Source organism: Salmo salar, chromosome 15 (genome assembly GCF_965601325.2).
Source record: "Salmo salar chromosome 15, fSalSal1, whole genome shotgun sequence".
Lineage (NCBI taxonomy): Eukaryota > Metazoa > Chordata > Actinopteri > Salmoniformes > Salmonidae > Salmo > Salmo salar.
Window position 1 is genome coordinate 84,926,618 of NC_138305.1, and position 23,174 is coordinate 84,949,791.

A 23,174-nucleotide genomic window follows, 5' to 3' on the forward strand; every position below is an offset into this window, starting at 1 on the left:
ATGTAATCTATCCACCCGGCCACTATCAATCGATCAGAGAGTGGAAGATGGTGGTGAATCGAGTCTGTGGAGCTAGATCGATCACCGAAAAACTCGATAGAAGGAATTCAACGGATTGTGTTTAAATAGTACAAAACAACACCATAACAAGCGTTTGGAGCGGGGAATTCAGCGATCATCAAGAGGTATTTTGAATGTACTTCTTTTGAAAGATGGTGTATGCTTAAAGCACACAAAGAGGCTCTAAGGACGGGCAGAACGAAAGGCCCCAAAACATGTATGTCTAGCCAGGCTCAATTAATCCCGGATAGCAAATGTAGAAGGATATAGGATTCGTAATCAATTCGCTGCATCGTCAACCCAACAAAAATGCAAGATGTTCCTTGAAAACGACAAACATTATGTCTCGTCGATTATTAAACTAGGACTCTGATATTAATAATCGGGAGGCCATATAGGTGGTATTGGCCAACTCTTTTGATAAATTCAATTTTGCATTGCTATAAATTGAATATTTCAAATTCTTTATCTATAAAACAACCCCATATCTTGTGATCCTCCGATGATTTGGTTGTCAGGCTATTTTAAATGATAAAATTGCATGTCATAAATCCCCCAGGAATACAACTAGCTGTCGGTGATTATACTGTATCATCATATTAGTCACATTTTAAGTGTGAATCCCCTCCAGTCATGGCTTTTTACATTTCCAAACATTTAGATAAGTTTGACAGTGGTAATGTGTTACCTCATCTGATTGACTAAATCCAACACAACCCATATTTACTCAGTGGTGTAAAGTACTTCAGTAAAAATACTTGAAGATACTACTTAAGTCGCTTTTTGGGGTATCTGTACTTTACTATTCATATTTTTGACAACTTTTACTTCAATACATTCCTAAACAAAAATATGTACTTTTTACTCCATACATTTTCTCTGTCAGCCAAAAGTACTTGTTACTTTTTGAATGCTTAGCATCCATGGTCATCCCTACTGCCTCTGATCTGGTGGACTCACTTAACACATGCTTTGTTTGTTGATGATGTCTGAGGGTTGGAGCATGCCCCTGTCTATCTGTATATGCAAAAAAAGCAAGAAAATGATGCTGTCTGGTTTGCTTTATATAAGAAATGTGACATTATTAACTTCTGATACTATATTTGATAGCATATTTAAAACCAAATACTTTTACTCAAGTAGTATTTTACTGGGTGACTTTCACTTCTACTTGAGTCATTTTCGATTAAGGCATCTTTACTTTTACACAAGTATGACAATTGGGTACTTTTTCCACCACTGCCCACTCTCACCAGGATGGACTTTCCCTGGCACAGTGGCAAGGTTTTGGAACAGCTCAACCACCAGCGCCAGCTGGGCCTGCTGTGTGACTGCACCTTCGTGGTGGACGGGCTGGACTTCAAGGCCCACAAGGCCGTGCTCGCTGCCTGCAGCTCCTACTTCCACACCCTCTTCCAGGACCAGAAGGATGTGGTGCACCTGGACATCAGCAATGCAGCAGGTATATCCGACTGGGTACAAACTAGTTGAATCAATGTTGTTTCAACTTAATTTGTCATCATCGTAAACATTTGAGGTTGAAATTTCAACCACAGGATTATGTCATCATGGTGACTTAATTTCAACACAGACAAATCTTGTATCAAATTTTATATTTGTACTTTTAAAACAATGTCATATTATCAACATTATATTTTTTTATTTAACTAGGCAAGTCAGATAAGAACATATTCTTATTTACAGGACAGCCTAGGAGCAGTGGGTTAGCTGCCTTGTTCAGGGGCAGAATTACAGATTTATACCTTGTCAGCTCAGGGATTCAATCTAGCAACCTTTCGGTTACTGGCCCAACGCTCTAACCACTAGGCTACCCTGCCGCCCCAATATAAGAAAAAGATACAATAGGCTGGTCAGCACCTCCTACTGGAGAATAGATCTATCTACAGCTATCCTTTGGTCTCCCATCCGATATTTTAACCAAGCCCAGCTTAGCTATATTAATTATTTGTCAATGACTATTACCAATGTGCTGTCGTGAGAATGATTGTTGAGAGATCTCCACTTAAAAATGACACTGATTCGCTTTTACTATTGAAGTCATTCCAAAGGGTAGATTTAACAGAGCAAATTAAATGTGATCATACATTATCAGTCATCAATGATGCTATTTAGGCCTACAGTATATAACATTTGCTAAGTCATCAACAGCAATTGAACCGTGAATTCATTTAAAAATAGAAAATAAAATGGGACTGGTTGATTTCAAATGTAATGATATTTAGTGATATTGAATTGTGTTTGGTTGTGAACGCAACCAAATATCAACATTTGAAGGAGACAGTTCCATCTGTGCCACTGATTTAGTCTTGCTCAGGGTTGGGGAGTAACGGATTACATGTAATCCATTACATATGTTAAAAAGAAAAATGCTATTGCAACCACTTTGCAATAAGGAATTGAGACCAAAAGCTCAATAGAAGTTTCAAGTGTATAATACAACGGATATAGTCAGCTAAGTGCATACATTTAGAAAACTCACAACACGTTATACTCTTCCCTTGTAGGCGTCACCTCCCCAGCTCTACATTTTATGACCCTGATGAGTTTCCCTCTGGTTCCCCTGTGAAATGTCCATGGTCCTCTCTTTGTGTAGCCAGATCACACCCTCAGAATCACACCCTGTCCATCTTCTGTTCTGGGCCTGACCCTGGTCTCTGATCCTAGGCAATTTCCTCTTCTCTGATTAGGTCAACAACATTTCTAAATTAGCATATACACAGATTCATGGCCTAAACTCCATTAATACTCACAGTAATCATTCACTTAACAGGATACAAACAAACTACAGTTTAATTTAAAACATGTTACATTTTAATTGAATCCCTCGCATATAAGGGATTACAAAAAACGGAAACTGGAATCCGTTACGTTACCAGCTAAAATATTGTAATCCGATTACAGATACTTTTGAAAAACTAGATGATTACTTTGAGGATTACTTTTAAATGCAGAAAGTATGTTTGCGAGAAAAAAATCTTTGTCACTTCTGTGTTTTCTCAATGATGTTTAAATCAGCATAGAAAAAAAGGCGCAAATGTAAGTTAGTTACACCTGAGCGAGTCTGACCACAAGTCAGAGACCACTATGATGACACACCAAATGGGTTTGATGGATCGCGGGAATAGAGCAGGAATAGGCTTTTGTAGGCTACAATCCAAGCAATGTCTTCCAATTGTAGGACTGCTATCAGCATCCAAATATTATCCAACTTGAATAAACACTTGGAGCTAAGGATGACAGTAGTGTAGTCTACGGCGATACAGATATCAGTTATTATTGATATCAACATAGCGCATTGATGTGAATTACACTGCTGCTCTCTCATTTAGCTATTTGCGCCTTACGGATTGTGGTTGTTGTGTGGATGGCTGTTCACAAATCTAAATGTGTATTTAAACTAGGGTTGCACATTTTGGGCAATATTCAGAGGTGGAAACTTTCCGTGGGAATATATGGGAATTAACGGAAATATATGCACATTTAATTTAAATGTAAATGTTTTTTACATTGGATATATTTACCATATCATATGGAGACAGAAACATAAACCTTTTACCTTATCATAAGTAGACATAATTGCAAATGATTAAATCCTTCCAATAGAAAAAATAAATAAATAAATTGTTACGAATTTAATTAAATTAGTTGACTCTTCACATGGGATGATTTCACTGAACAACAAAAGAAAGGGAATATTGAATGATCCCCAATGATCCATCATATCTCCCAAAAACGTTTTCAACATACATCTGTAAAATGATAGTCTAGAAACTAAAGCATTGGTTGTCTTCCTCTCAGGCTTCCATGTCTTCTCCCTGGACCTTCTCAATGTCCACCTCTTGAACATCAGACTCTGAGACCTCTTCTTCACTGTCACTTTCCAACCTTGTTGAGGATGGCTCTTTGTCAGGCTCAAAAAGCCTCAAATTTGCCCGGATGGCCACCAGCCCTTCTATTGGTCAGCCTGTTGCGTGCTTTGGTGTGTGTTCCCAAACAAGGACCAGTTGCGCTCTGAGGCGACTGATGTTGGTGGGATTTGGAGGATGATGGAGGCAACAGGGGAAAGAGCCTCAGATCCACAAAGTCCCTTCCACCAGGTGGCTGATGAGATATGTTGGCACGACTGCCATAATTGCATCTCCATCCCAAAGCACTTGCATGGAAGTGTACTTCGCAAGACTGCCAAGAACCTTGCCCTCATCCAGGCCAAGGTGGCGAGACACAGTACTGATGACACCATATGCCTTGTTGATCTCTGCACCAGACAAGATGCTCTTGCCAGCATACTTGGGGTCCAACATGTACGCTGCGGCGTGTATGGGCTTCAGGCAGAAGCCTTCACACTTTTTGATGTATTTCAGAACTGCAGTTTCCTCAGTGAAATGGGCAGGGCAGTACGGATTTCTTCTCTTACATCTGCAAGCAGAGTCTGAACATTAGACAGGATGGCATTGTCTCTCTCAATCCGTGCAATGGCTACTGCTATAGGTTTCAGGAGTTTCAGGCTGCTTACCACTCTCTCCCAAAATACATCATCCAGGAGGATCCTCTTGATGGGGCTGTCCATATTGGCAGACTGTGATATGGTCATTTCTTGGAGAGACTCCTTCCCCTCCAGGAGACTGTCAAAAATGATGCCAACACCACCCCAACGGGTGTTTCTGGGCAGCTTCAATGTGGTGCTCTTATTCTTCTCACTTTGCTTGGTGAGGTAGATTGCTGCTATAACTTGATGACCCTTCACATACCTAACCATTTCCTTGGCTCTCTTGTAGAGTGTATCCATTATTTTCACTGCCATGATGTCCTTAAGGAGCAGATTCAATGCATGAGCAGCACAGCCAATGGGTGTGATGTGAGGGTAGGACTCCTCCACTTTAGACCAAGCAGCCTTCATGTTCGCAGCATTGTCTGTCACCAGTGCAAATACCTGCTGTGGTCCAAGGTCATTGATGACTGCCTTCAGCTCATCTGCAATGTAGAGACCGGTGTGTCTGTTGTCCCTTGTGTCTGTGCTCTTGTAGAATACTGGTTGAGGGGTGGAGATGATGTAGTTAATTATTCCTTGCCCACGAACATTCAACCACCCATCAGAGATGATTGCAATACAGTCTGCTTTCTCTATGATTTGCTTGACCTTCACTTGCACTCTGTTGAACTCTGCATCCAGCAAATGAGTAGATAAAGCATGTCTGGTTGGAGGGGTGTATGCTGGGCAAAGAACATTCAGAAATATCTTCCAATACACATTGCCTGTGAGCATCAGAGATGAGCCAGTTGCATATACAGCTCGAGCAAGACATTCATCAGCATTTCTCTGACTACGTTCCTCCATTGAGTCAAAAAAACTTCTGATTCCAGGAGGACCATGAGCTGTTGCTATTGATAAGGTGTCTGATTCATCATTTTCCCCTCGAATAGAAGTAGAGGGACTTTTGTCAGAGGTTGCTTATTGTGAGCGCTAAGGGAACTTTATGTACTTGGCCAGATGATTCTGCATCTTTGTTGCATTCTTCACATATGATTTGGCACACTATTTGCAAATGCACACAGCCTTTCCTTCTACATTAGCTGCAGTGAAATGTTTCCACACATCAGATAGTGCCCATGGCATTTTCCTGTAAAGCTTAGGAAAAAAATTGTACAAAAAAACCCCAAATACTATTCCATGTACAGATAGATAGTTAAGCAGTTAGATTAAACAACTCCTTTGTAGGATAAATGTTTTCAAATGAAACATGTATGGAAACAGGTGAATTAACACTCCTCAGTTAGCAGGCTCATGCAAGCTTAAACCCACATGGTAGCAAAAACTAACTTGCAGAAATTGTTAACAAGTTAGAAATGATTTAAACACACTTTGCTGTAGGCTACTATTTACTAGTTAACAAAAAAGAATGGATGTCATATAAAATATATTCACCCCACCCAGTATTGTAATCAAAACTTACCAGAAAGCATGTAGTCCTTGGCTCAGACAGTGTAGTAGTAGCATCTCTCAATAGCATCTCATTAGTGTGCAAGATCTTGAGAATCAGCTGTACATGTGATGGAAGAGTGCACTGCACATGTGATGAAGAATGCACTGTGCATGCAATTCCATCAATTGGGGATAGTTTATCCAAAATATGCCACAAGACCTACAATTGGCTTATGTGTATCCCACAAAAACGGTTCACTGTTATAAGCTAACTTTTTTTGATGAATTTAAGCAAAATTCCCCACATTCCCGTTCAGAAATTTTCTGGAAAGTTTTCCGACCCTTTGCAACCCTAATTTGAACTCAATAATGGTTGAATTCAAGAAGTTTAAGCTGCCTATAAATCATTGTTTTTGAAATCAGTGGACAGCCAGTGAAAAATGTGCTCTTGCAACAGCTGCACAGTGCAGATCCCAGCCTATGGAATAAAAGTGGGGCTTTTATTACTCAATCTAATTCATGCTGATAAAACATTTGAATCCATTGCCCTAATGGACACATGTTCAAACTCGCACACTTTTTATAGATTAAAGGGACAATCTGTAGTTGATACATTTATTTTTGAACTTATATATACTGCTCAAAAAAATAAAGGGAACACTTAAACAACGCAATGTAACTCCAAGTCAATCACACTTCTGTGAAATCAAACTGTCCACTTAGGAAGGAACACTGATTGACAATAAATTTCACATGCTGTTGTGCAAATGGAATAGACAACAGGTGGAAATGATAGGCAATAAGCAAGACACCCCCAATAAAGGAGTGGTTCTGCAGGTGGGGACCACAGACCACTTCTCAGTTCCTATGCTTCCTGGCTGATGTTTTGGTCACTTTTGAATGCTGGCGGTGCTTTCACTCTAGCGGTAGCATGAGACGGAGTCTACAACCCACACAAGTGGCTCAGGTAGTGCAGCTCATCCAGGATGGCACATCAATGCGAGCTGTGGCAAGAAGGTTTGCTGTGTCTGTCAGCGTAGTGTCCAGAGCATGGAGGCGCTACCAGGAGACAGGCCAGTACATCAGGAGACGTGGAGGAGGCCGTAGGAGGGCAACAACCCAGTAGCAGGACCGCTACCTCCGCCTTTGTGCAAGGAGGAGCAGGAGAAGCACTGCCAGAGCCCTGCAAAATGACCTCCAGCAGGTCACAAATGTGCATGTGTCTGCTCAAACGGACAGAAACAGACTCCATGAGGGGGGTATGAGGGCCCGACGTACACAGGTGGGGGTTGTGCTTACAGCCAACACCGTGCAGGACGTTTGGCATTTGCCAGAGAACACCAAGATTGGCAAATTCGCCACTGGTGCCCTGTGCTCTTCACAGATGAAAGCAGGTTCACACTGAGCACATGACAGACGTGACAGAGTCTGGAGACGCCGTGGAGAACGTTCTGCTGCCTGCAACATCCTCCAGCATGACCAGCTTGGCGGTGGGTCAGTCATGGTATAGGGTGGCATTTCTTTGGGGGGCCGCACAGCCCTCCATGTGCTCGCCAGAGTGAGCCTGACTGCCATTAGGTACCCGAGATGAGATCCTCAGACCCCTTGTGAGACCATATGCTGGTGCCCTGGGTTCCTCCTAATGCAAGACAATGCTAGACCTCATGTGGCTGGAGTGTGTCAGCAGTTCCTGCAAGAGGAAGGCATTGATGCTATGGACTGGCCCGCCCGTTCCCCAGACCTGAATCCAATTGAGCACATCTGGGACATCATGTCTCGCTCCATCCACCAACGCCACGTTGCACCACAGACTGTCCAGGAGTTGGCGGATGCTTTAGTCCAGGTCTGGGAGGAGATCCCTCAGGAGACCATCCGCCACCTCATCAGGAGCATGCCCAGGCGTTGTAGGGAGGTCATACAGGCACGTGGAGGCCACACACACTACTGAGCCTCATTTTGACTTGTTTTAAGGACATTACATCAAAGTTGGATCAGCCTGTAGTGTGGTTTTCCACTTTAATTTTGAGTGTGACTCCAAATCCAGACCTCCATGGGTTGATAAATTGGATTTCCATTGATTATTTTTGTGTGATTTTGTTGTCAGCACATTCAACTATGTAAAGAAAAAAGTATTTAATAAGATTATTTCATTCATTCAGATCTAGGATGTGTTGTTTAAGTGTTCCCTTTATTTTTTTGAGCAATATATATATATATATATTCTTGAAGAATATAAATTCTAAATGCCTCTTGAGCTTAGTTCAACTGTCACACTCCATGATACCCCAAAATATAAGCTTGGTTTTCTCCAATGTTTATAAACATTGTAAATGTAAACAAACACTGTATAGCCTCATAACATGGTTAAAACAATCATTTTGATATCATGGATGGTCAGTCCTTGCATCCATAGCACTGTCTATTAATCTGAGAGGGGTTACATTTCTCCAGGCCCATCCCTCAGCTTTTTACCAAAACAGAGGCGGGGCAACTGTTTTATTGTTTCATCTATGGATTTGCCCTTTAAACAGCTGAATATTATCAAGATATCAAAGTGTCACCAACTAAAAGGTAAACAATAGACCTATAGCAAATGCAGCATATGGCATTAACTTTTCACATGTAATTAGCACTTACATTTACATTTACATTTTAGTCATTTAGCAGACGCTCTTATCCACTTTTCAGTAGTGCTAAAAGCATCCCATTCCATGAGCGCAGCATTTAATTTTGAACTCGAATCAATGAGCCCAATCAGTCCTCCATGACAACAAAATCATAAACAACAGAGTAGGGCTGGCTAATAAGTCCTTAGTTTTGGGTCATGCTCAGGTGAAACAATATGGCTAATTTATATTTCCATATTTCCAAGTCCTATTCTTGAAGATCAAAGGGTATAACATTTATTGGAATGACTGGAATTCTGATAGACTTTGGTTTTTAATGTAAAGATATAATTTACTCGTATTATTATATGTAGTAGAATGCGTTGGCTTAGAAGAAGCCTACATAACCAACCCATAAAGTAAAAATGTACATCCATATATGACCAGCTATGTAAACTTTAACATTGATTTATCCTGCAATAGATGTCGTTCAATTGGTAACATTCATTCTTGTCTTCTCCTAAAATCGAAGTAAAAAAATAGGGCTAAATTAAATCAAACTTTATTTAAAGTGCATTTAAAGTTTGATTTGATTTATAGTGTTCAAGATAGCATGCCTGGGTCATCGCAGATCTGTGGAGATCTTCACAATTGCTGTTATAATCTGTGCAGGATCTTAAACTGCATTGATAATTTGCACCATGTACTTTTAATGTAATCTAACTGCAATCCAGGTCATTTGGTTCTGCTATTAGATGAAGCAAAGTGATATCAAATTCATCTGAACTCTATTTGCTTTACTTTAATTTCCAAGACCGTGTTGAACATCATGCTTAAGCTCCCGAGTGGCACAGCGGTCTAAGGCACTGCATCTCAGTGCTTGAGGCGTCACTACAGACACCCTGGTTCGAATCCAGGCTGTATCACAACCGGCTGTGATTGGGAGTCCCATAGGGCGGCGCACAATTGGCCCAGCATCGTCCGGGTGTGGCCGGTGTAGGTCGTCATTGTAAATTTGTTCTTAACTGACTTAAATAAATAAAATCTGTCTCACAGTCACAGCAGAGCTCATGGATCCATCCCTGTGTGTATTCTGCAGGACTGGGCCAAGTCCTTGAGTTCATGTACACGGCCAAGCTGAGTCTGAGTTCTCAGAATTTGGAAGATGTGGTGGCAGTGGCCACGTTCCTTCAGATGCAGGAGATAGTCAATGCCTGCTCTGCTTACCAGTCTCTGGCAGTCTCCACAACATCCCAGTCAATACAAGACTTAAATGACAGTGAGTACAGTACAGATCAGTACACAAACATTGGTTATTAGTACACAGAAATATCCATAAATAATTACTATGCTTTCTTAAACAAGCCCACTAATGGTATTCGTCACAGCTGAAGCAAGCACACTGATTTTCTTCTGGAAATGTACATTTTGTGGTTTATATTGCTCTCTCCCCTAATCTCTTCCAAACCATAAAGACAAGATTGAGGAAGAAGAGCAGAACATAGAGAAGGAGCCATCAGACACAAGGTCACATGATGAGGAGATGCTAAAAACAGCAGATGACGGAGGGTCAAAGGGCATTCAGGAGGACCCGAACGAGACCACCCCAGACGATGGACAGATCAACAGTAAGACCCCTGACAAACCCACCCCACAGACCCCGGGAAGAGGAAGACCCTCCAAAACCTCCAACTACGCCGCACCAAGAAAAGCCGCAGCAGAGAGAGAGGAGATGGAGGTTGAGAGCCCTACTAAAGATGTGCCTGAGTTTCAAGATGACCACTCGGATGTGGACTACACTCCCAGTCAGTGAATTAGTCTTCATACTTTCGATTGGTGATCTGTATGTTTAATATTGCTGTGCGGATAAAGATGTATTTTGTTCTTACAGAGTTTCCATTCAAGTCTGCAGCCGGTATAGCTTACATGAGTACCAGGAGAAAAAGGACAAGGAGAGCTCCTCGTCGCAACCACTCTCAGGGTAAACAAACAGCTTGACTGACCTTCCTTCCGGGGAGCAATCACTAATCTGCCATGCTTTCTCCTATCCAATCATGTTGGATCAGTGACTACTTCGAGGAAGGAAAGATGGACGGCTCCATTTTCTAAATATGGTCTGATGGTTATACAATTCCTTTTCATAGATAATGACTCCGATGAGGGGAACAGCGCATCAAAGATAGTAAATGAAGAAAAAGAGGTTGAAGAGGGTGAGATGGAGGAGGATGAAGAAGAGGGAGGTGGTGAGGAGGATGAAGAAGAAGAGGAGGAGGATGAGGGAGAAGATGGCCAGGGGACGGAGAGCGGAGAGGAGAGGAAGCAGCTACAGTCGGGTGCCGTCACCGACCGCACCGAGTCACGGTCCTACGGCTCTGTGACGCACAAGTGTGAGGTGAGGACCGTGTGTGTTTGCGTGTGCTAGTTTGAGTGTGCGATTAGAAATTTAAACGATTTAATGTTTTTGGATGACCCATTCCCTATTAGAGGAGGACTTATTGTTTTGAACTGTGTATGTATCGTTTCCTTTCAAATAAACCATCATATAGACAAAATTGTCTTCAAAAAGATTGAAGGACCAAGGCACTCTTCATATAATTCATTAAAATTAATTTTGGAATGGAACCAAGATTTATTTTTTTGTTTCGGTTGCATGGCCTTTGTCAGGGGGTACGATGATACAATGTCTTCTTTTGAACCAAGCATTTTACAATCAACCCTGATTAGAGGGAATAGTCAGTCATTGGAAAACACCTAGTAAAAAATAATATACACTGAACAAAAACATAAACGCAACATGAAAGTGTTGGTCCCATGTTTCATGTGCTGAAATAGAAGATCCCAGACATTTTCCATAAGCACAAAATCTTTATTTCTCTCAAATGTTGTGCTCAAATTTGTTTACATCCCTGTTAGTGAGTATTTCTCCTTTGCCAAGATAATCCATCCACTTGACAGGTGTGGCATATCAAGAAGCTGATTAAACAGCATGATCATTACACCTTGTGTGCACCTTGTGCTGTGGACAATAAACAGCGCTTCTCAAAAATGTGTAGTTTTGTCACGCAACACAATGCCACAGATGTCTCAAGTTTTGAGGGAGCGTGGAATTGTCATGTTGACCGCAGGAATGTCCACCAGAGCTGTTACCAGAAAATGGAATGTTCATTTCTCTAACATAAGCATAGATTAGGGCTTAATTAATGTATTTCAATTGACATATTTCCTTATATGAACTGTGACTCAGTAAAATCTTTGAAATTGTTGCATGTTGCATTTTATATTTTTGTTCAGTATACATTCAAAATTGTCTACTAGAGAATATTGCATTCACATTCATGTAATTTGGGGTTGAGCATATCTAACTCACTAAATTGCCATGTATTTTCTAGGACTGTGGAAAGAAGTTCACCCACACGGGTAACTTCAAAAGACACATCCGCATTCACACAGGAGAGAAACCTTTCAGCTGCCGTGACTGCCACAAGGCCTTCTCAGACCCGGCTGCCTGCAAGGCTCACGAGAAAACACACAGGTTAGTATCAACCTCATCACCGGTCTTTCTGTGTCTCTTTGGCCCAATTTCAAACAAATCCCTTAGTGTTCAATAACAACCCTTTGTATGACAGAGACTATAGGCATTTGTGCAACACGTCCTCTTGTAAAATAGTTATTAATTGATAATAACGATGATCAAATTGATAGTGAATTAAAATCAAGACAGTCATAGTAATCACAGTTTCATAGCATCAACATCCCCTTGAACCTCAGCACCAAAGTAAGTAGCTATATCTTACTTCAATATCTTATGTTTCTCTCTCTCTGTGTAGCCCCCTGAAACCCTACTGCTGCTCCTCGTGTGGGAAGAGCTACCGGCAGATCAGCCTGCTCAACCTGCACCGGAAAAGGCACATAGGCAAGGCCCGATACAGCTGCAAGGACTGTGGCAAGCTCTTCACCACGTCTGGCAACCTGAAGCGCCACATTCTGGTGCACAGCGGCGAGAAGCCGTATCACTGCAACTACTGCGACCGGGCCTTCTCCGACCCCACCGCTAAGATGCGCCACCTGGAGACCCACGACGCAGACAAGGGCCACAGCTGTCCGCACTGCGATAAGCGGTTCAACCAGGTTAGGACCACTTCTTGACCACTACATTGACCAGTATTGGGGATAGTAGGGAGAATTTGACCTGCATGTAAATAGTTTGGAGATAGTGTGGCATTGTGTTTGAGCAGTGGTGGAAAAGGTACTCAATTGTCATACTTGAGTAAAAATAGATACCTGAATAGAAAATGACGCAAGTAAAAGTGAAAGTCACCCAGTAAAATACTCTTTGAGTATTTAAAAAAAAAAAAAATGTAAGTCAAAGTATTCAGTTTTAAATGTACTTAAGTACAGTGGTGGAAAAAGTACTCAATTGACATACTTGAGTAAAAGTAAATGCAATACATTCAATTCCTTATATAAAGCAAACTAGACAGCGAAAATGTTATTACATTTTTTATTTACAGACAGACAGGGGTACACTCAGACATCATTTACAAACGCGGAATTTGTGTTTAGGGAGTCCACCAGATCAGAGGCAGTAGGGATGACAATGCGTTATATTGATAGGTGCGTGAATTGGACAATATTGCTGTCAAAATGTAACAAGTACTTTTGGGTGTCAGGGAAAATGCATGGGAGTAAAAAATGCATATTGTCTTTAGGAATGTAGTGGAGTAAAAGTCAACATTTTCAAAAATATAAATACCCCCAAAAAGTAGTACTTTAAAGTATTTAAACTTAGTTACTTTACCCTGCTGTGTTTGATTTAAGTAGCCCTATTTTGTACAATCCTGTATATAGTCGCTCTCTATCCTTGCATTGAAATGTTGAACTGTATCTAACCTGGCTATTCCTCTGTCTGGACAGACTGGGAATCTAAAGGCTCACCTGAAGATCCACATCACAGACGGCCCTCTGAAGTGCAAAGAGTGTGGCAAACAGTTCACCACTTCCGGTAAAACCAGACCAGACATGGACTTCCGAGCCTGTATTCATAAAGCATCTCAGAGATTAGGAGTGCTGATCTAGGATCAGGTACTCACTGTCCATGTAATCGTATTCATTATGATCTAAAAGGCAACACTGGTCCTAATAAGATTACATGGACAGGGAGGGGACCTGAACCTAGATCAGTACTCTTACACGCTTTATGAACACAGGCCCTGGTCTCTCGATGTGTTGATATATAACTAATCTCTGGTCTTCGCATTGGTATATAACTGTAGTCTTTGATTCCCAGGGAACTTGAAGAGACACCTGCGCGTGCACAGTGGGGAGAAGCCCTATATCTGTATGCACTGCCAGAGAGCTTTCGCTGACCCAGGGGCACTGCAGAGACACGAGCGCATACACACAGGTAGCAGTCCTGGATTTAAAGGAATATGTTCACATTGACCTCTTTCTTTGTATCCTTTATTTAACTAGGCAAGTCAGTTAAGAACAAATTCTTATTTACAATGACGGCCAACCCCTAATCCGGACAACGCTGGGCCAATTGTGCGGCGCTCTATGGGACTCCCAATCACGGCCAGTTGTGATAGAGCCTGGAATCGAACCAGGGTCTGTACTGACGCCTCTAGCACTGAGATGCAATGCCTTATTCCCCTGCGCCACTCGGGAGCCCAAACACGTGTAGCCAAACATGTGTAGCCTAAACATGTGCAAAAAGAACAGGGAATGCCTGTGCATTGCATGATAGGTTGGAGACTGTCATGTAATTGTAGTGTCTGTGTGCATGCTTGTGTGTGGGTCCTGTAGGGGAGAAGCCGTGTCTGTGCCTGATCTGTGGGAAGGGGTTCACCCAGGCCAGTTCACTCATTGCTCATGTCCGCCAGCACACCGGAGAGAAGCCCTATGTCTGCGACCGCTGTGGCAAAAGGTAAACACACACACACACACACACTATAATCCTATTGATATAACATAGAGCCCTTTTTGTCTTGATGCCCTATCCCCAACTCCAGGTTTGTCCAGTCCAGTCAGCTGGCCAATCATATCCGTCACCATGATAACATCCGGCCACACAAGTGTCACAACTGCAAAAAGGCGTTTGTCAACGTCGGGGACCTCTCCAAGCATATCATCATTCACACAGGTAGGAAGACATGGAATTTACAACTAACTGTGAGTGAGAAAGTAAGGTTCGCTGGGAGTAGTGGATATTAATGGATAGTCAAAAAGTAGTCTATAATATTTCACCATCTTGTGGAATATAGGTATCTTGTGTATATTTATCCAGTTAAGAAAACAAAGCTGTTGGGTATCTGGGCACATTCTTTCCCCTTCAGCTTTAGTGTGCCTCCAACCTCCTTCCCCTAAGGTATAACATTAACTGCATTAGTCTACATTCCCCCTTCAAGTAGTTTTCCCCCATGGGTGGTGTCTGAGATATCACCTGTGACTAACGTGGTCAAATAACACAAGTGTGTAACCTGGGCACTAATTCGATACAGTTGACAATTACCCACGCTCTAACCGCGGCAGGTAGCCTAGCGGTTAGAGCGTTGGGCCTGTAACCGAAAGGTTGCTAGTTCGAATCCCTGAGTCATCACTTAACCCTAATTGCTCCAGTGTTGCTGTCAATAATAGCTGATCCCTGGCCATGACCCGGTCTCAGAGGGAGCGGGATATGCAAATAACACAAATATAAGCACCCCCTATTAAAAAATAAAATAAAGAGCATTAATCATATTTATTGTCCCCATGATGAAATCAGGGGGGAGGGGAATGGACGGACTATGGATCTGTACATACGTAAGTCACGCAATATCAGACACCACTGGCCCGATTTTGACTCAACTTACAAAATTACAGTGATTGGCCTAAGGGGGATGCTGTGTCATTCTTGGGGGATGACATGTTTACTTTACTGTTGCCTTGTTCTTTTTTTTACCATCCCCTAGGAGAGAAGCCCTTCCTGTGTGACAAGTGCGGTCGCGGGTTCAATCGTGTCGACAATCTACGCTCCCACGTCAAGACTGTCCACCAGGGTAAGGCTGGGATGAAGCGCCTGGTGGTTGCCGGGGGTGACAGTGACGATGGGGGTGACGGGTTCCATGGCGGGTCGGCCTCGGAGATGGACGAAAGTGAGATCAACATAGTCACCGTCACCACCGAGGACATCGCCACCCTAGCTGGCAGCACTGTCTCCCAGCTGACAGGTCAGATGGAGCGCATGCTGGGTAATGTAGTTCAGACGGCTGGGAGAAGGGGACTATGCAATGGATGTGACTGTAAAAGGAATAGGATGAAAGGAAGGTGGCTGTGTAAGAGTAAGAAGGAAATGGACTCAGAACAAAGGGAATAATAAAGAAAATTCTCCTGCCATGTGTTTATATGGGATTCTGTCTGTTTCCAGTGGTGCCTGTGGCTGCATCAGTGTCAGCAGATGAGACGGAGGCTCTGAAAGCTGAGATTGCGAAGGCTGTGGAGAAGGTGCAGGAAGCAGGTGAGACTGGCCACACACAGCTTTGAATAGCTTTTACTATTCATAACTTCCTCATACATCCTCACTGTCCATCTCCTCTCCCTCCCAGACCCCGACACTCAGATCCTGTATGCATGCGACTCTTGCGGTGACAAGTTCCTGGACGCCAGCTCACTGGCCCAACATGTGCGAATCCACACGGCCCAGGCCTTGGTCATGTTCCAAGCTGACTCTGACTTCTACCATCAGTACACTGCAGCTGCCACCACCGTGGTGGAAGATGTTACCACAACCTGGCAACCCATTTCCGAGCAGGTCATCCAGGGAGGGGAGCTCGTCTTCCACACCCGAGAGGCTGAGGGGGATGAGGTGACTCAGGAGGAGGGAGGAGAGGTGGTGGCCCAAGTTGACCCCTTGCCAGAGGGGGGAGATGAGGCTGTGACAGAAGGACAAGGAGAAGAGATGGAGTGTGGAATATGTAGTGATGTGGCACTCAAGAATAAAATGCAAAGCAGTCAAGATCTTACTGGGGTCTGACAATACCTCATATGAAGCTGCCTGTCAGTCTCTGGGACTAGAGTTTATCTTTATTTTACTAGGCAAGTCAGTTTAGAACAAATTCTTATTTTCAATGACTGCCTAGGAACAGTGGGTTAACTGCCTTGTTCAGGGGCAGAACAACAGATTTGTACCTTGTCAGTTCGGGGATTTGATCTTGCAACCTTTCGGTTACTAGTCCAACGCTCTAACCACTAGGCTACGCTGCCGCCCGAGTCTCTATATCATTGACATGAACATTTGTGTCCAAAGTTTGGGAAGAAACCATTTGGCTTGTTTTTTGGACTTTGTATAAAGTTAAATTATACATATATATATATATATATATATAAAAAAAGCAAAACGCATTGCTATAGGCATATGTGTTTTACCATTACCTTGAAAATAAATATGCATTTAGAGTTAAATAAGTTTGTTATTTGGTGTGTTTTTTTTTATTTTTATGAGGCATGTGGCCCACGATGCACACTGAAATTCTCAATGTGGCAGCCCGGGGAAGATTATTGCCCACCTCCCCTGCTGTACAACATTCAAACATGGGACCATTGAATGCAGGGGTCGGCAACAGCAATAGTTTTTGGCCCCCCATATTTATTTTTTATGCAAAATGTCCCAAAAGTAATGTCCCAAGAAGGAAGTTACCCCATCTAAATAATGCAAAAGGTATTTTAACTTCAATTATTGAAGAGAGGGCAGGAGACAGTCAATAACTGCAGTAGTGAATAACACATGGTAAGGTTAAAAGAAAGCCATCATGTTTATTTGTACAACGGTTCTTGGCCTACATTTCACGAGTGCATAAAATGTTTTATGTTGCAGAGGTGCCAGGCTATGGGTGTAGTCTATACTCTCGTATAATCTTTACTGCAAAATTCAGACAAATACATCAGTCTACACCATTTAGGAAGAAAAAGTAGTGACCAAGATGTTTGATTTTTTTAATGAATTAGACATTATTAGTAGTATCTTTGGTAGAGCACGCATGGCTTGCCTCACTCCGTCTGACAGTCAAACAGTGAGGTTTTGAGACTGTTCATGAAAGTAACATAACAAGTAATATAACGTTACTTTCTATGCAAAGTAATATTGTAACATAACATTACTTTTGTTACATGTTCTTGTAACTAATCACAACACTGCCTAGGACTAAATACCCTTTCAAAAAAACCAACAAACATCTGATAAAGAAACAAACTGCAAATTAACTTTTACATTATTGGGGTAATTGTGTGAATATTAAACATTGTACATAATATTGTCTTGATTACAACTAGGGAATCTGGAGGCACTGCATTTCAGACAGGCAGAGGCACAGACTGACAGACAGGCAGACAGAGGGACAGACAGGCAGGCAGAAGGACAGACAGGCAGGCAGGCAAAGGGACAGAGACAGACAGGCAGACGAACAGACAGAGGCAGAAAGACAAGCAGACAGAGGGCCAGACAGACTACAACATTTATTGGTAGTCCCGCTCACATGTGCTGTAATTCTGTTCTTGACATAATACTTCACTGCCCGCCAGTCCCGCTCTCTGAGGGCTTGTTGCACTGCCTTGATGCATGCACGAGTCTGCATTCCCTGGAGTAGCTCCAGAGTCCATGAATTTAATATATGTTTCTTTCACTGTCCCTTTCTCCTCCTCACTCCACTTCCTCTTCTTAGATCCTTGGGACAAGAAAACAACAATAAAAAAATATTTGAGGCATTTTTGCTGAGTCACCATACATCATGCTGTGTTTGAATTCTATGCATGTGCCTTTGCTGCTTAACTGAAGTCATGTGTTATGTTGCATGCTGTTTACAAACTGGATACATTTTTTAACGTTTTTTTAAAACATGTCAGTAATTTAGTAATTTCAGTCACTCTTATACAAAGCGACTTATTATTTAGGGTTAAGTGCTCAAGGGCACATCTACAGATTTTTTTCACCTTGGAGATTCGAACCAACAACCTTTTGATTACTGGCTAACGCTCTAACCACTAGGCTACCTACCTCCCTTTATTGTTCTGCGTCTCCTACTTCCACCCCAGTCTCCACCTGCTTTGGGTCTGCTCTATCCCTATGGGGAATGTAGATTATTCCATTCTCTACCTATTTTTTCATTTAATTGTGAACTTTTATGGTGTTTTTGTTGTAGGGAGTATCCCAAAAGGATCAGAGTCCATACTAAATATATTGCCATTTATATTTGATTCAATAAATTGTTAAAATGGCCAAATCTTCTCAGTTTCTTTCAGAATTATGTTTGAGCCTCTAGAGATCTCAGAATAGGAGAGACTATAGAGGCGGCCATGGCCTCCCGTATCCTATGACATGCCCACCCACCAGGGAGCCAGGGCCAGCCAATCAAAATTTGTTTTTCCAATCAAAAAGGGATTTATTACAGACAGAAATACTCCTCAGCACCCCCACCAGCACAAGATGCACCTGTGTAATGATCATGCTGTTAATCAGCTTCTTGATATGCCACACAAGTCAGGTGGATGGATTATCTTGACAAAGGATAAACTGCTCCCTAACAGGGATGTAAACAAATTTGCATACAATTTGAGAGAAATAAGCTTTTTATGCATATGGAAAATGTCTGGGATCTTTTATTTCAGCTCATCCAACATGGGACCAGCACTTTACATGTTGCCTTTATATTTTTGTTCAGTGTAGAAACAATAATGTCTACTCACTCTCTTACTTTCATGTAGGCTATTTTTGCTTTGACCACATTGATTCGGATGGGGTGTCTCACGATCAGCAAATGCGAGTTGAAGTTGCCATTTACCGATGGTTATTTGTTGAGTATTAGGAGTACAGTAATACTTCAGGCATTTCTGGAAAGCACTGTTATTTACCCCCTTGATAGTTATGATGGGTGGTTGTCCCACCTTGCTATCTTAAGATGACTGCACTAACTGTAAGTCGCCCTGGATAAGAGCGTCTGTTAAAAGACAAAAAATTATAATAAATGGCTGTGGCTAAAACTACACTAAAATTGTCCAGAGTTTAAGTAGATAACTAAAACTAACGAGAGATGAAATTACTCAAATGTGACTAAAACTATAACAGCTGCCAAAATGAACACTGGTCTCGCTGAATCTCTCTTTACAAAATTGGAACATTGCATTATAAGAATATAATTGTTGGAGCATGAGTAATGAAATCACGAGTGTGTGGATTACTTGTTCATTTTTAGAGCCACAATTTGAGACTCCGTCAGCAAAGTGGCTGAGTACCACTTACTAAAGAACAGAGCTCAAAGATCTGGCTTGGCAGGAAATATAATTTACAGACCACAGTCTACATGCAAGGACTAATATGTCTATAATAAAAATGTTTGTGGTAGTAAACAGAGAAACTATTTTGACATGGCTAAGTGCTGGAAATGCATGCAGACATTTTAGAATAGTAGAGACTAAAGAGCCAAGTGGAAACAGGAACAAACACATCAATAAGATTGATCTGGGCAGGTTCCTTACCTGATCTTCCTGCCATGACCTCCCGTGTCCTCTCTGGTGAGCCAATGGAAACACATGAATACAAATTCCTAAATCCCACGGGTCAGTATTGAAATCCTACAACATGCTGTTTGCATATACAGTATCAATTAAACTGTCGGCCCAAAGGTACAGTATTTGTGTGTCATTAATGAATATGTTATGGCTGGAAATTAAAATTGAACAAGTTTCTAAAAGCTGCTGGGCCTTAAATGCTTTCATTCCACATCAAAATCTTTACCTTGTGGCTCACATGACCTTCCAGGAGTTTCTTCAGTCAAGTCTGTATCACTCTCTTCATCCAGCTCAACACACTCTGAAATACAAGCAAGCAAGAACATCTCTTAGCAAGGACAGAAATAGATGGGTTGCTCAGAAAAAGTCACCATGACAGGGTTAAGGTACCAGGTTCAACTTGACAGATTGTTACATACCCTCTGGACTGATGTGGATCTGGTCAAGACCTTTCCCCTTGAATTCGTTTAGCCTTCCCTGCTCCATCGCCATGAGGACTTTGGTGATTTTTGTCAGCTGAAGTGTTCCCTCAGGTAACCTGTAATATTTATTGTCTATCTGTAGATCATGTCCCAGGAAATTGGCTAGCAGGTCTATGTCGGTGTCATTTAAGTTGAGTACAGTAGACATCATGGTGATGAGTTTACGCAATTTGGTGGACGAGAGGGATTCTGGACATTTAGCCCCACACTTCTTGGCAAAGAGACGCAGGCAGTCTGATCCTCTGAATGATGTTGGACAGCCTGGAATGGCGAACATATAGATGTTCTCCTTCAGAACGCCGCAATGTTCACGCTTCTCTGCGAGCAGCTCCATTGATTTGATCATTGTAGGGGATAGAAGCACTGCAACGTTTCTTGATCGCTTTCCACGTATTTCTATGCGACTAAAATGTTGGCATAGCGCCCGTTCAACATCTGAGAGGGAGTTCCCATAATCGTCATGTAAAGCAGCTTTGTCTCGAGAAGCGAATGAGGCCACTGTCATCAGGGAGGCTTCCCCCAGTCTTTTTCGGTTAAAGACCGTCATTTGTGACAGAGTGACTTTAGCCAGCTGTGCCCACGTCTTCCTGTTAGGTTCTTTGGAAAGTTGGCTGTAGCAGGTTTTCTGTTTTTCTTGAAGGTGGATATGCAGTTTCTTGACATCTTCAGCAAATGTCAAGATCAGTGGAGCATTGAACTTATTTTCTTCAAATATTTTGTGAGCATGACACGAGATGTGCTCTCTCCAGCATGTCTTATAGATATGTTTGAAGTCCTCTACCTTCTGAGCCTTTTTCTTGTTACCGGAGACCCTAGCCTCACAACTAACTATGTCTGCAACCTTCTGAAGGTTATGGCCAAGTTTTAAGGCTAGTGAAGGTGTCTTTAGTGTATTCTTATCACTGTCAAAGCCACAAACAGCTTTCACTGCACTGATTGTGTGGAGGAAGTTGGCTGGATCAATGTATTCCTCCAATCTCGTGAGAGGTGACACCTGCTTCCCTTTCAAAACCAGTCTCCCTAGCTCGCGCATTTTCTGCCGTATCAATTCATGATTGGCACGTCTGTGTCCCATGATGTTGTAATGTTGCTCCCCGAACTGGATGATACATTTGTCACTCTTTATGACATCTACCACCTCATCTTGTGTCATATCATTGACGAGTTTCCACAGTCCCTTGCTTATCCCATCTGGCACAGGTTGTGCATGGGCACAAATAGCCTGCACTCGTGTTTTACCAGGTTTCAGACGTACACCACTCAGTGGGCATCTTTTCATGTGTTTCCATAGGAATTTTCTTTTAAAGAGTCCTTGGCAGTTTGCACAGTGCAAGAAGTCTTTTGGATTTCCATTTGGGGAACTGGTTTGTTTACAAGGAACTATAACACCTTTGCCTTCTCTTATGACTTGCATGTTGTGTGCTCTGTCCCCTCGTTTTCTCAGTATAGTCAGTTGGAGCTTTCTGTCCTTGGAGTTCTTTGGGAAAGAAAGGGCCTTTGCAACTTCAGCCTCACTTTTATGAATCATTTCCAGATGCCGGGCAATTTTTGATTGTGGTTTCTCACAAAAGAGACAGTAATGTTTTTTGGTGTATCTTCTTGATCCATCTTTAGTCTTTGTAACGTGCATGACTTCAAGTGAACTTGTGGATTCTTGCACAGAGGTGTCAGATTCTGTATTTCTATGTCGCTTATAAGTCTTTTTTGGACCATCTTTAGGAGCAGATCTTGCTTTGGTGGGGCCTTTGTTCTTCAATACAGTGCAGTGCTCCAAGCTGCTCTCACTGTCACTTTCTGTTCTTGACACATATTCATCTCGTGTTATTTCTGTGCTGCTGATTGAGTCTTCAGAATTATATCCAAACCTGTCTTTGTCAAGTTGGCCATCTTTAGGTTCCAATCTTGCTTTAGTAGGGCATTTGTCCTTCAATGCAGTAAAGTCCTCTAAGCTGCTCTCACTGTCACTTTCTGTTCCTGGCACATATTCATATTCTGGCACATATTCATATTCTGTTATTTCTATGCTGCTGATTGAGTCTTCAGAATCATATCCAAGCACGTCTTTGTCAAGTTGGCCATCTTTAGGTGCAGATCTTGCTTTAGTGGTGCATTTGTTCTTCAATGCAGTAAAGTCCTCTAAGCTGCTCTCACTGTCACTTTCTGTTCCTGGCACATATTCATATTCTTTTATTTCTATGTTGCTGATTGAATCTTCAGAATCATATCCAAGCATGTGTTTGTTGAGCTGAAATCATAAAAACAAATCAGAATTGATACATTTGTTTTACTAAACGCATTGTCTGATCACTGAAAACCTGAACTGTTTTACTCCAACATATCAACTCATTTACTAAAACAATAACTGTTCAATAACTGTGTCCTTATTATTCTGGAAAGGCCTATTTCATGCAATTAAGTAATAAAATAAAACCATGCTCCATTCTTATTTGTAATCATTCCATGACCTATTCTGTATGCTAGTGTACGGAGTAAAAAACATGTATCAGGTCTCTAAGTTCCTGATTAACTCCACAGCTAAAGGGATGC

General features: G+C 42.0%; 2 protein-coding genes across 4 annotated transcripts in view; one reads left to right on the top strand and one right to left on the bottom strand.

Moving 5' to 3' along the window:
* On the top strand, window positions 1-18,364 carry LOC106572012 (zinc finger and BTB domain-containing protein 17). 3 transcript variants are annotated; one of them, XM_014145704.3, is made up of 15 exons: window positions 1-185; window positions 1,317-1,522; window positions 9,707-9,886; window positions 10,083-10,412; window positions 10,499-10,588; window positions 10,752-10,999; window positions 11,997-12,139; window positions 12,435-12,735; window positions 13,522-13,609; window positions 13,895-14,011; window positions 14,413-14,533; window positions 14,619-14,749; window positions 15,558-15,836; window positions 16,013-16,102; window positions 16,191-18,364. In XM_014145704.3, the coding sequence occupies exons 2-15, from the start codon at window positions 1,318-1,320 to the stop codon at window positions 16,616-16,618; spliced, it is 2,751 nt and encodes a 916-aa protein (XP_014001179.2). In that variant the 5' UTR covers window positions 1-185; window position 1,317; the 3' UTR covers window positions 16,619-18,364. The 3 variants fall into 3 exon arrangements, with proteins under 3 accessions (XP_014001179.2, XP_014001180.2, XP_014001183.2); XM_014145705.3 differs by having other exon boundaries at window positions 15,558-15,815; XM_014145708.3 differs by lacking the exon at window positions 9,707-9,886.
* The window catches only part of LOC106572013 (uncharacterized), a 17,941-nt gene continuing 12,330 nt past the window's right edge, over window positions 17,564-23,174 (bottom strand). The window contains exons 4-7 of the mRNA XM_014145709.3: window positions 20,565-22,872; window positions 20,372-20,446; window positions 20,113-20,145; window positions 17,564-18,305 (exon numbers count right to left, since the gene is read on the bottom strand). Of these exons, the coding sequence (XP_014001184.2) occupies window positions 18,097-18,305; window positions 20,113-20,145; window positions 20,372-20,446; window positions 20,565-22,872 (2,625 nt within the window). The 3' untranslated portion in view covers window positions 17,564-18,096. The remainder of the gene's footprint in view (window positions 18,306-20,112; window positions 20,146-20,371; window positions 20,447-20,564; window positions 22,873-23,174) is intronic.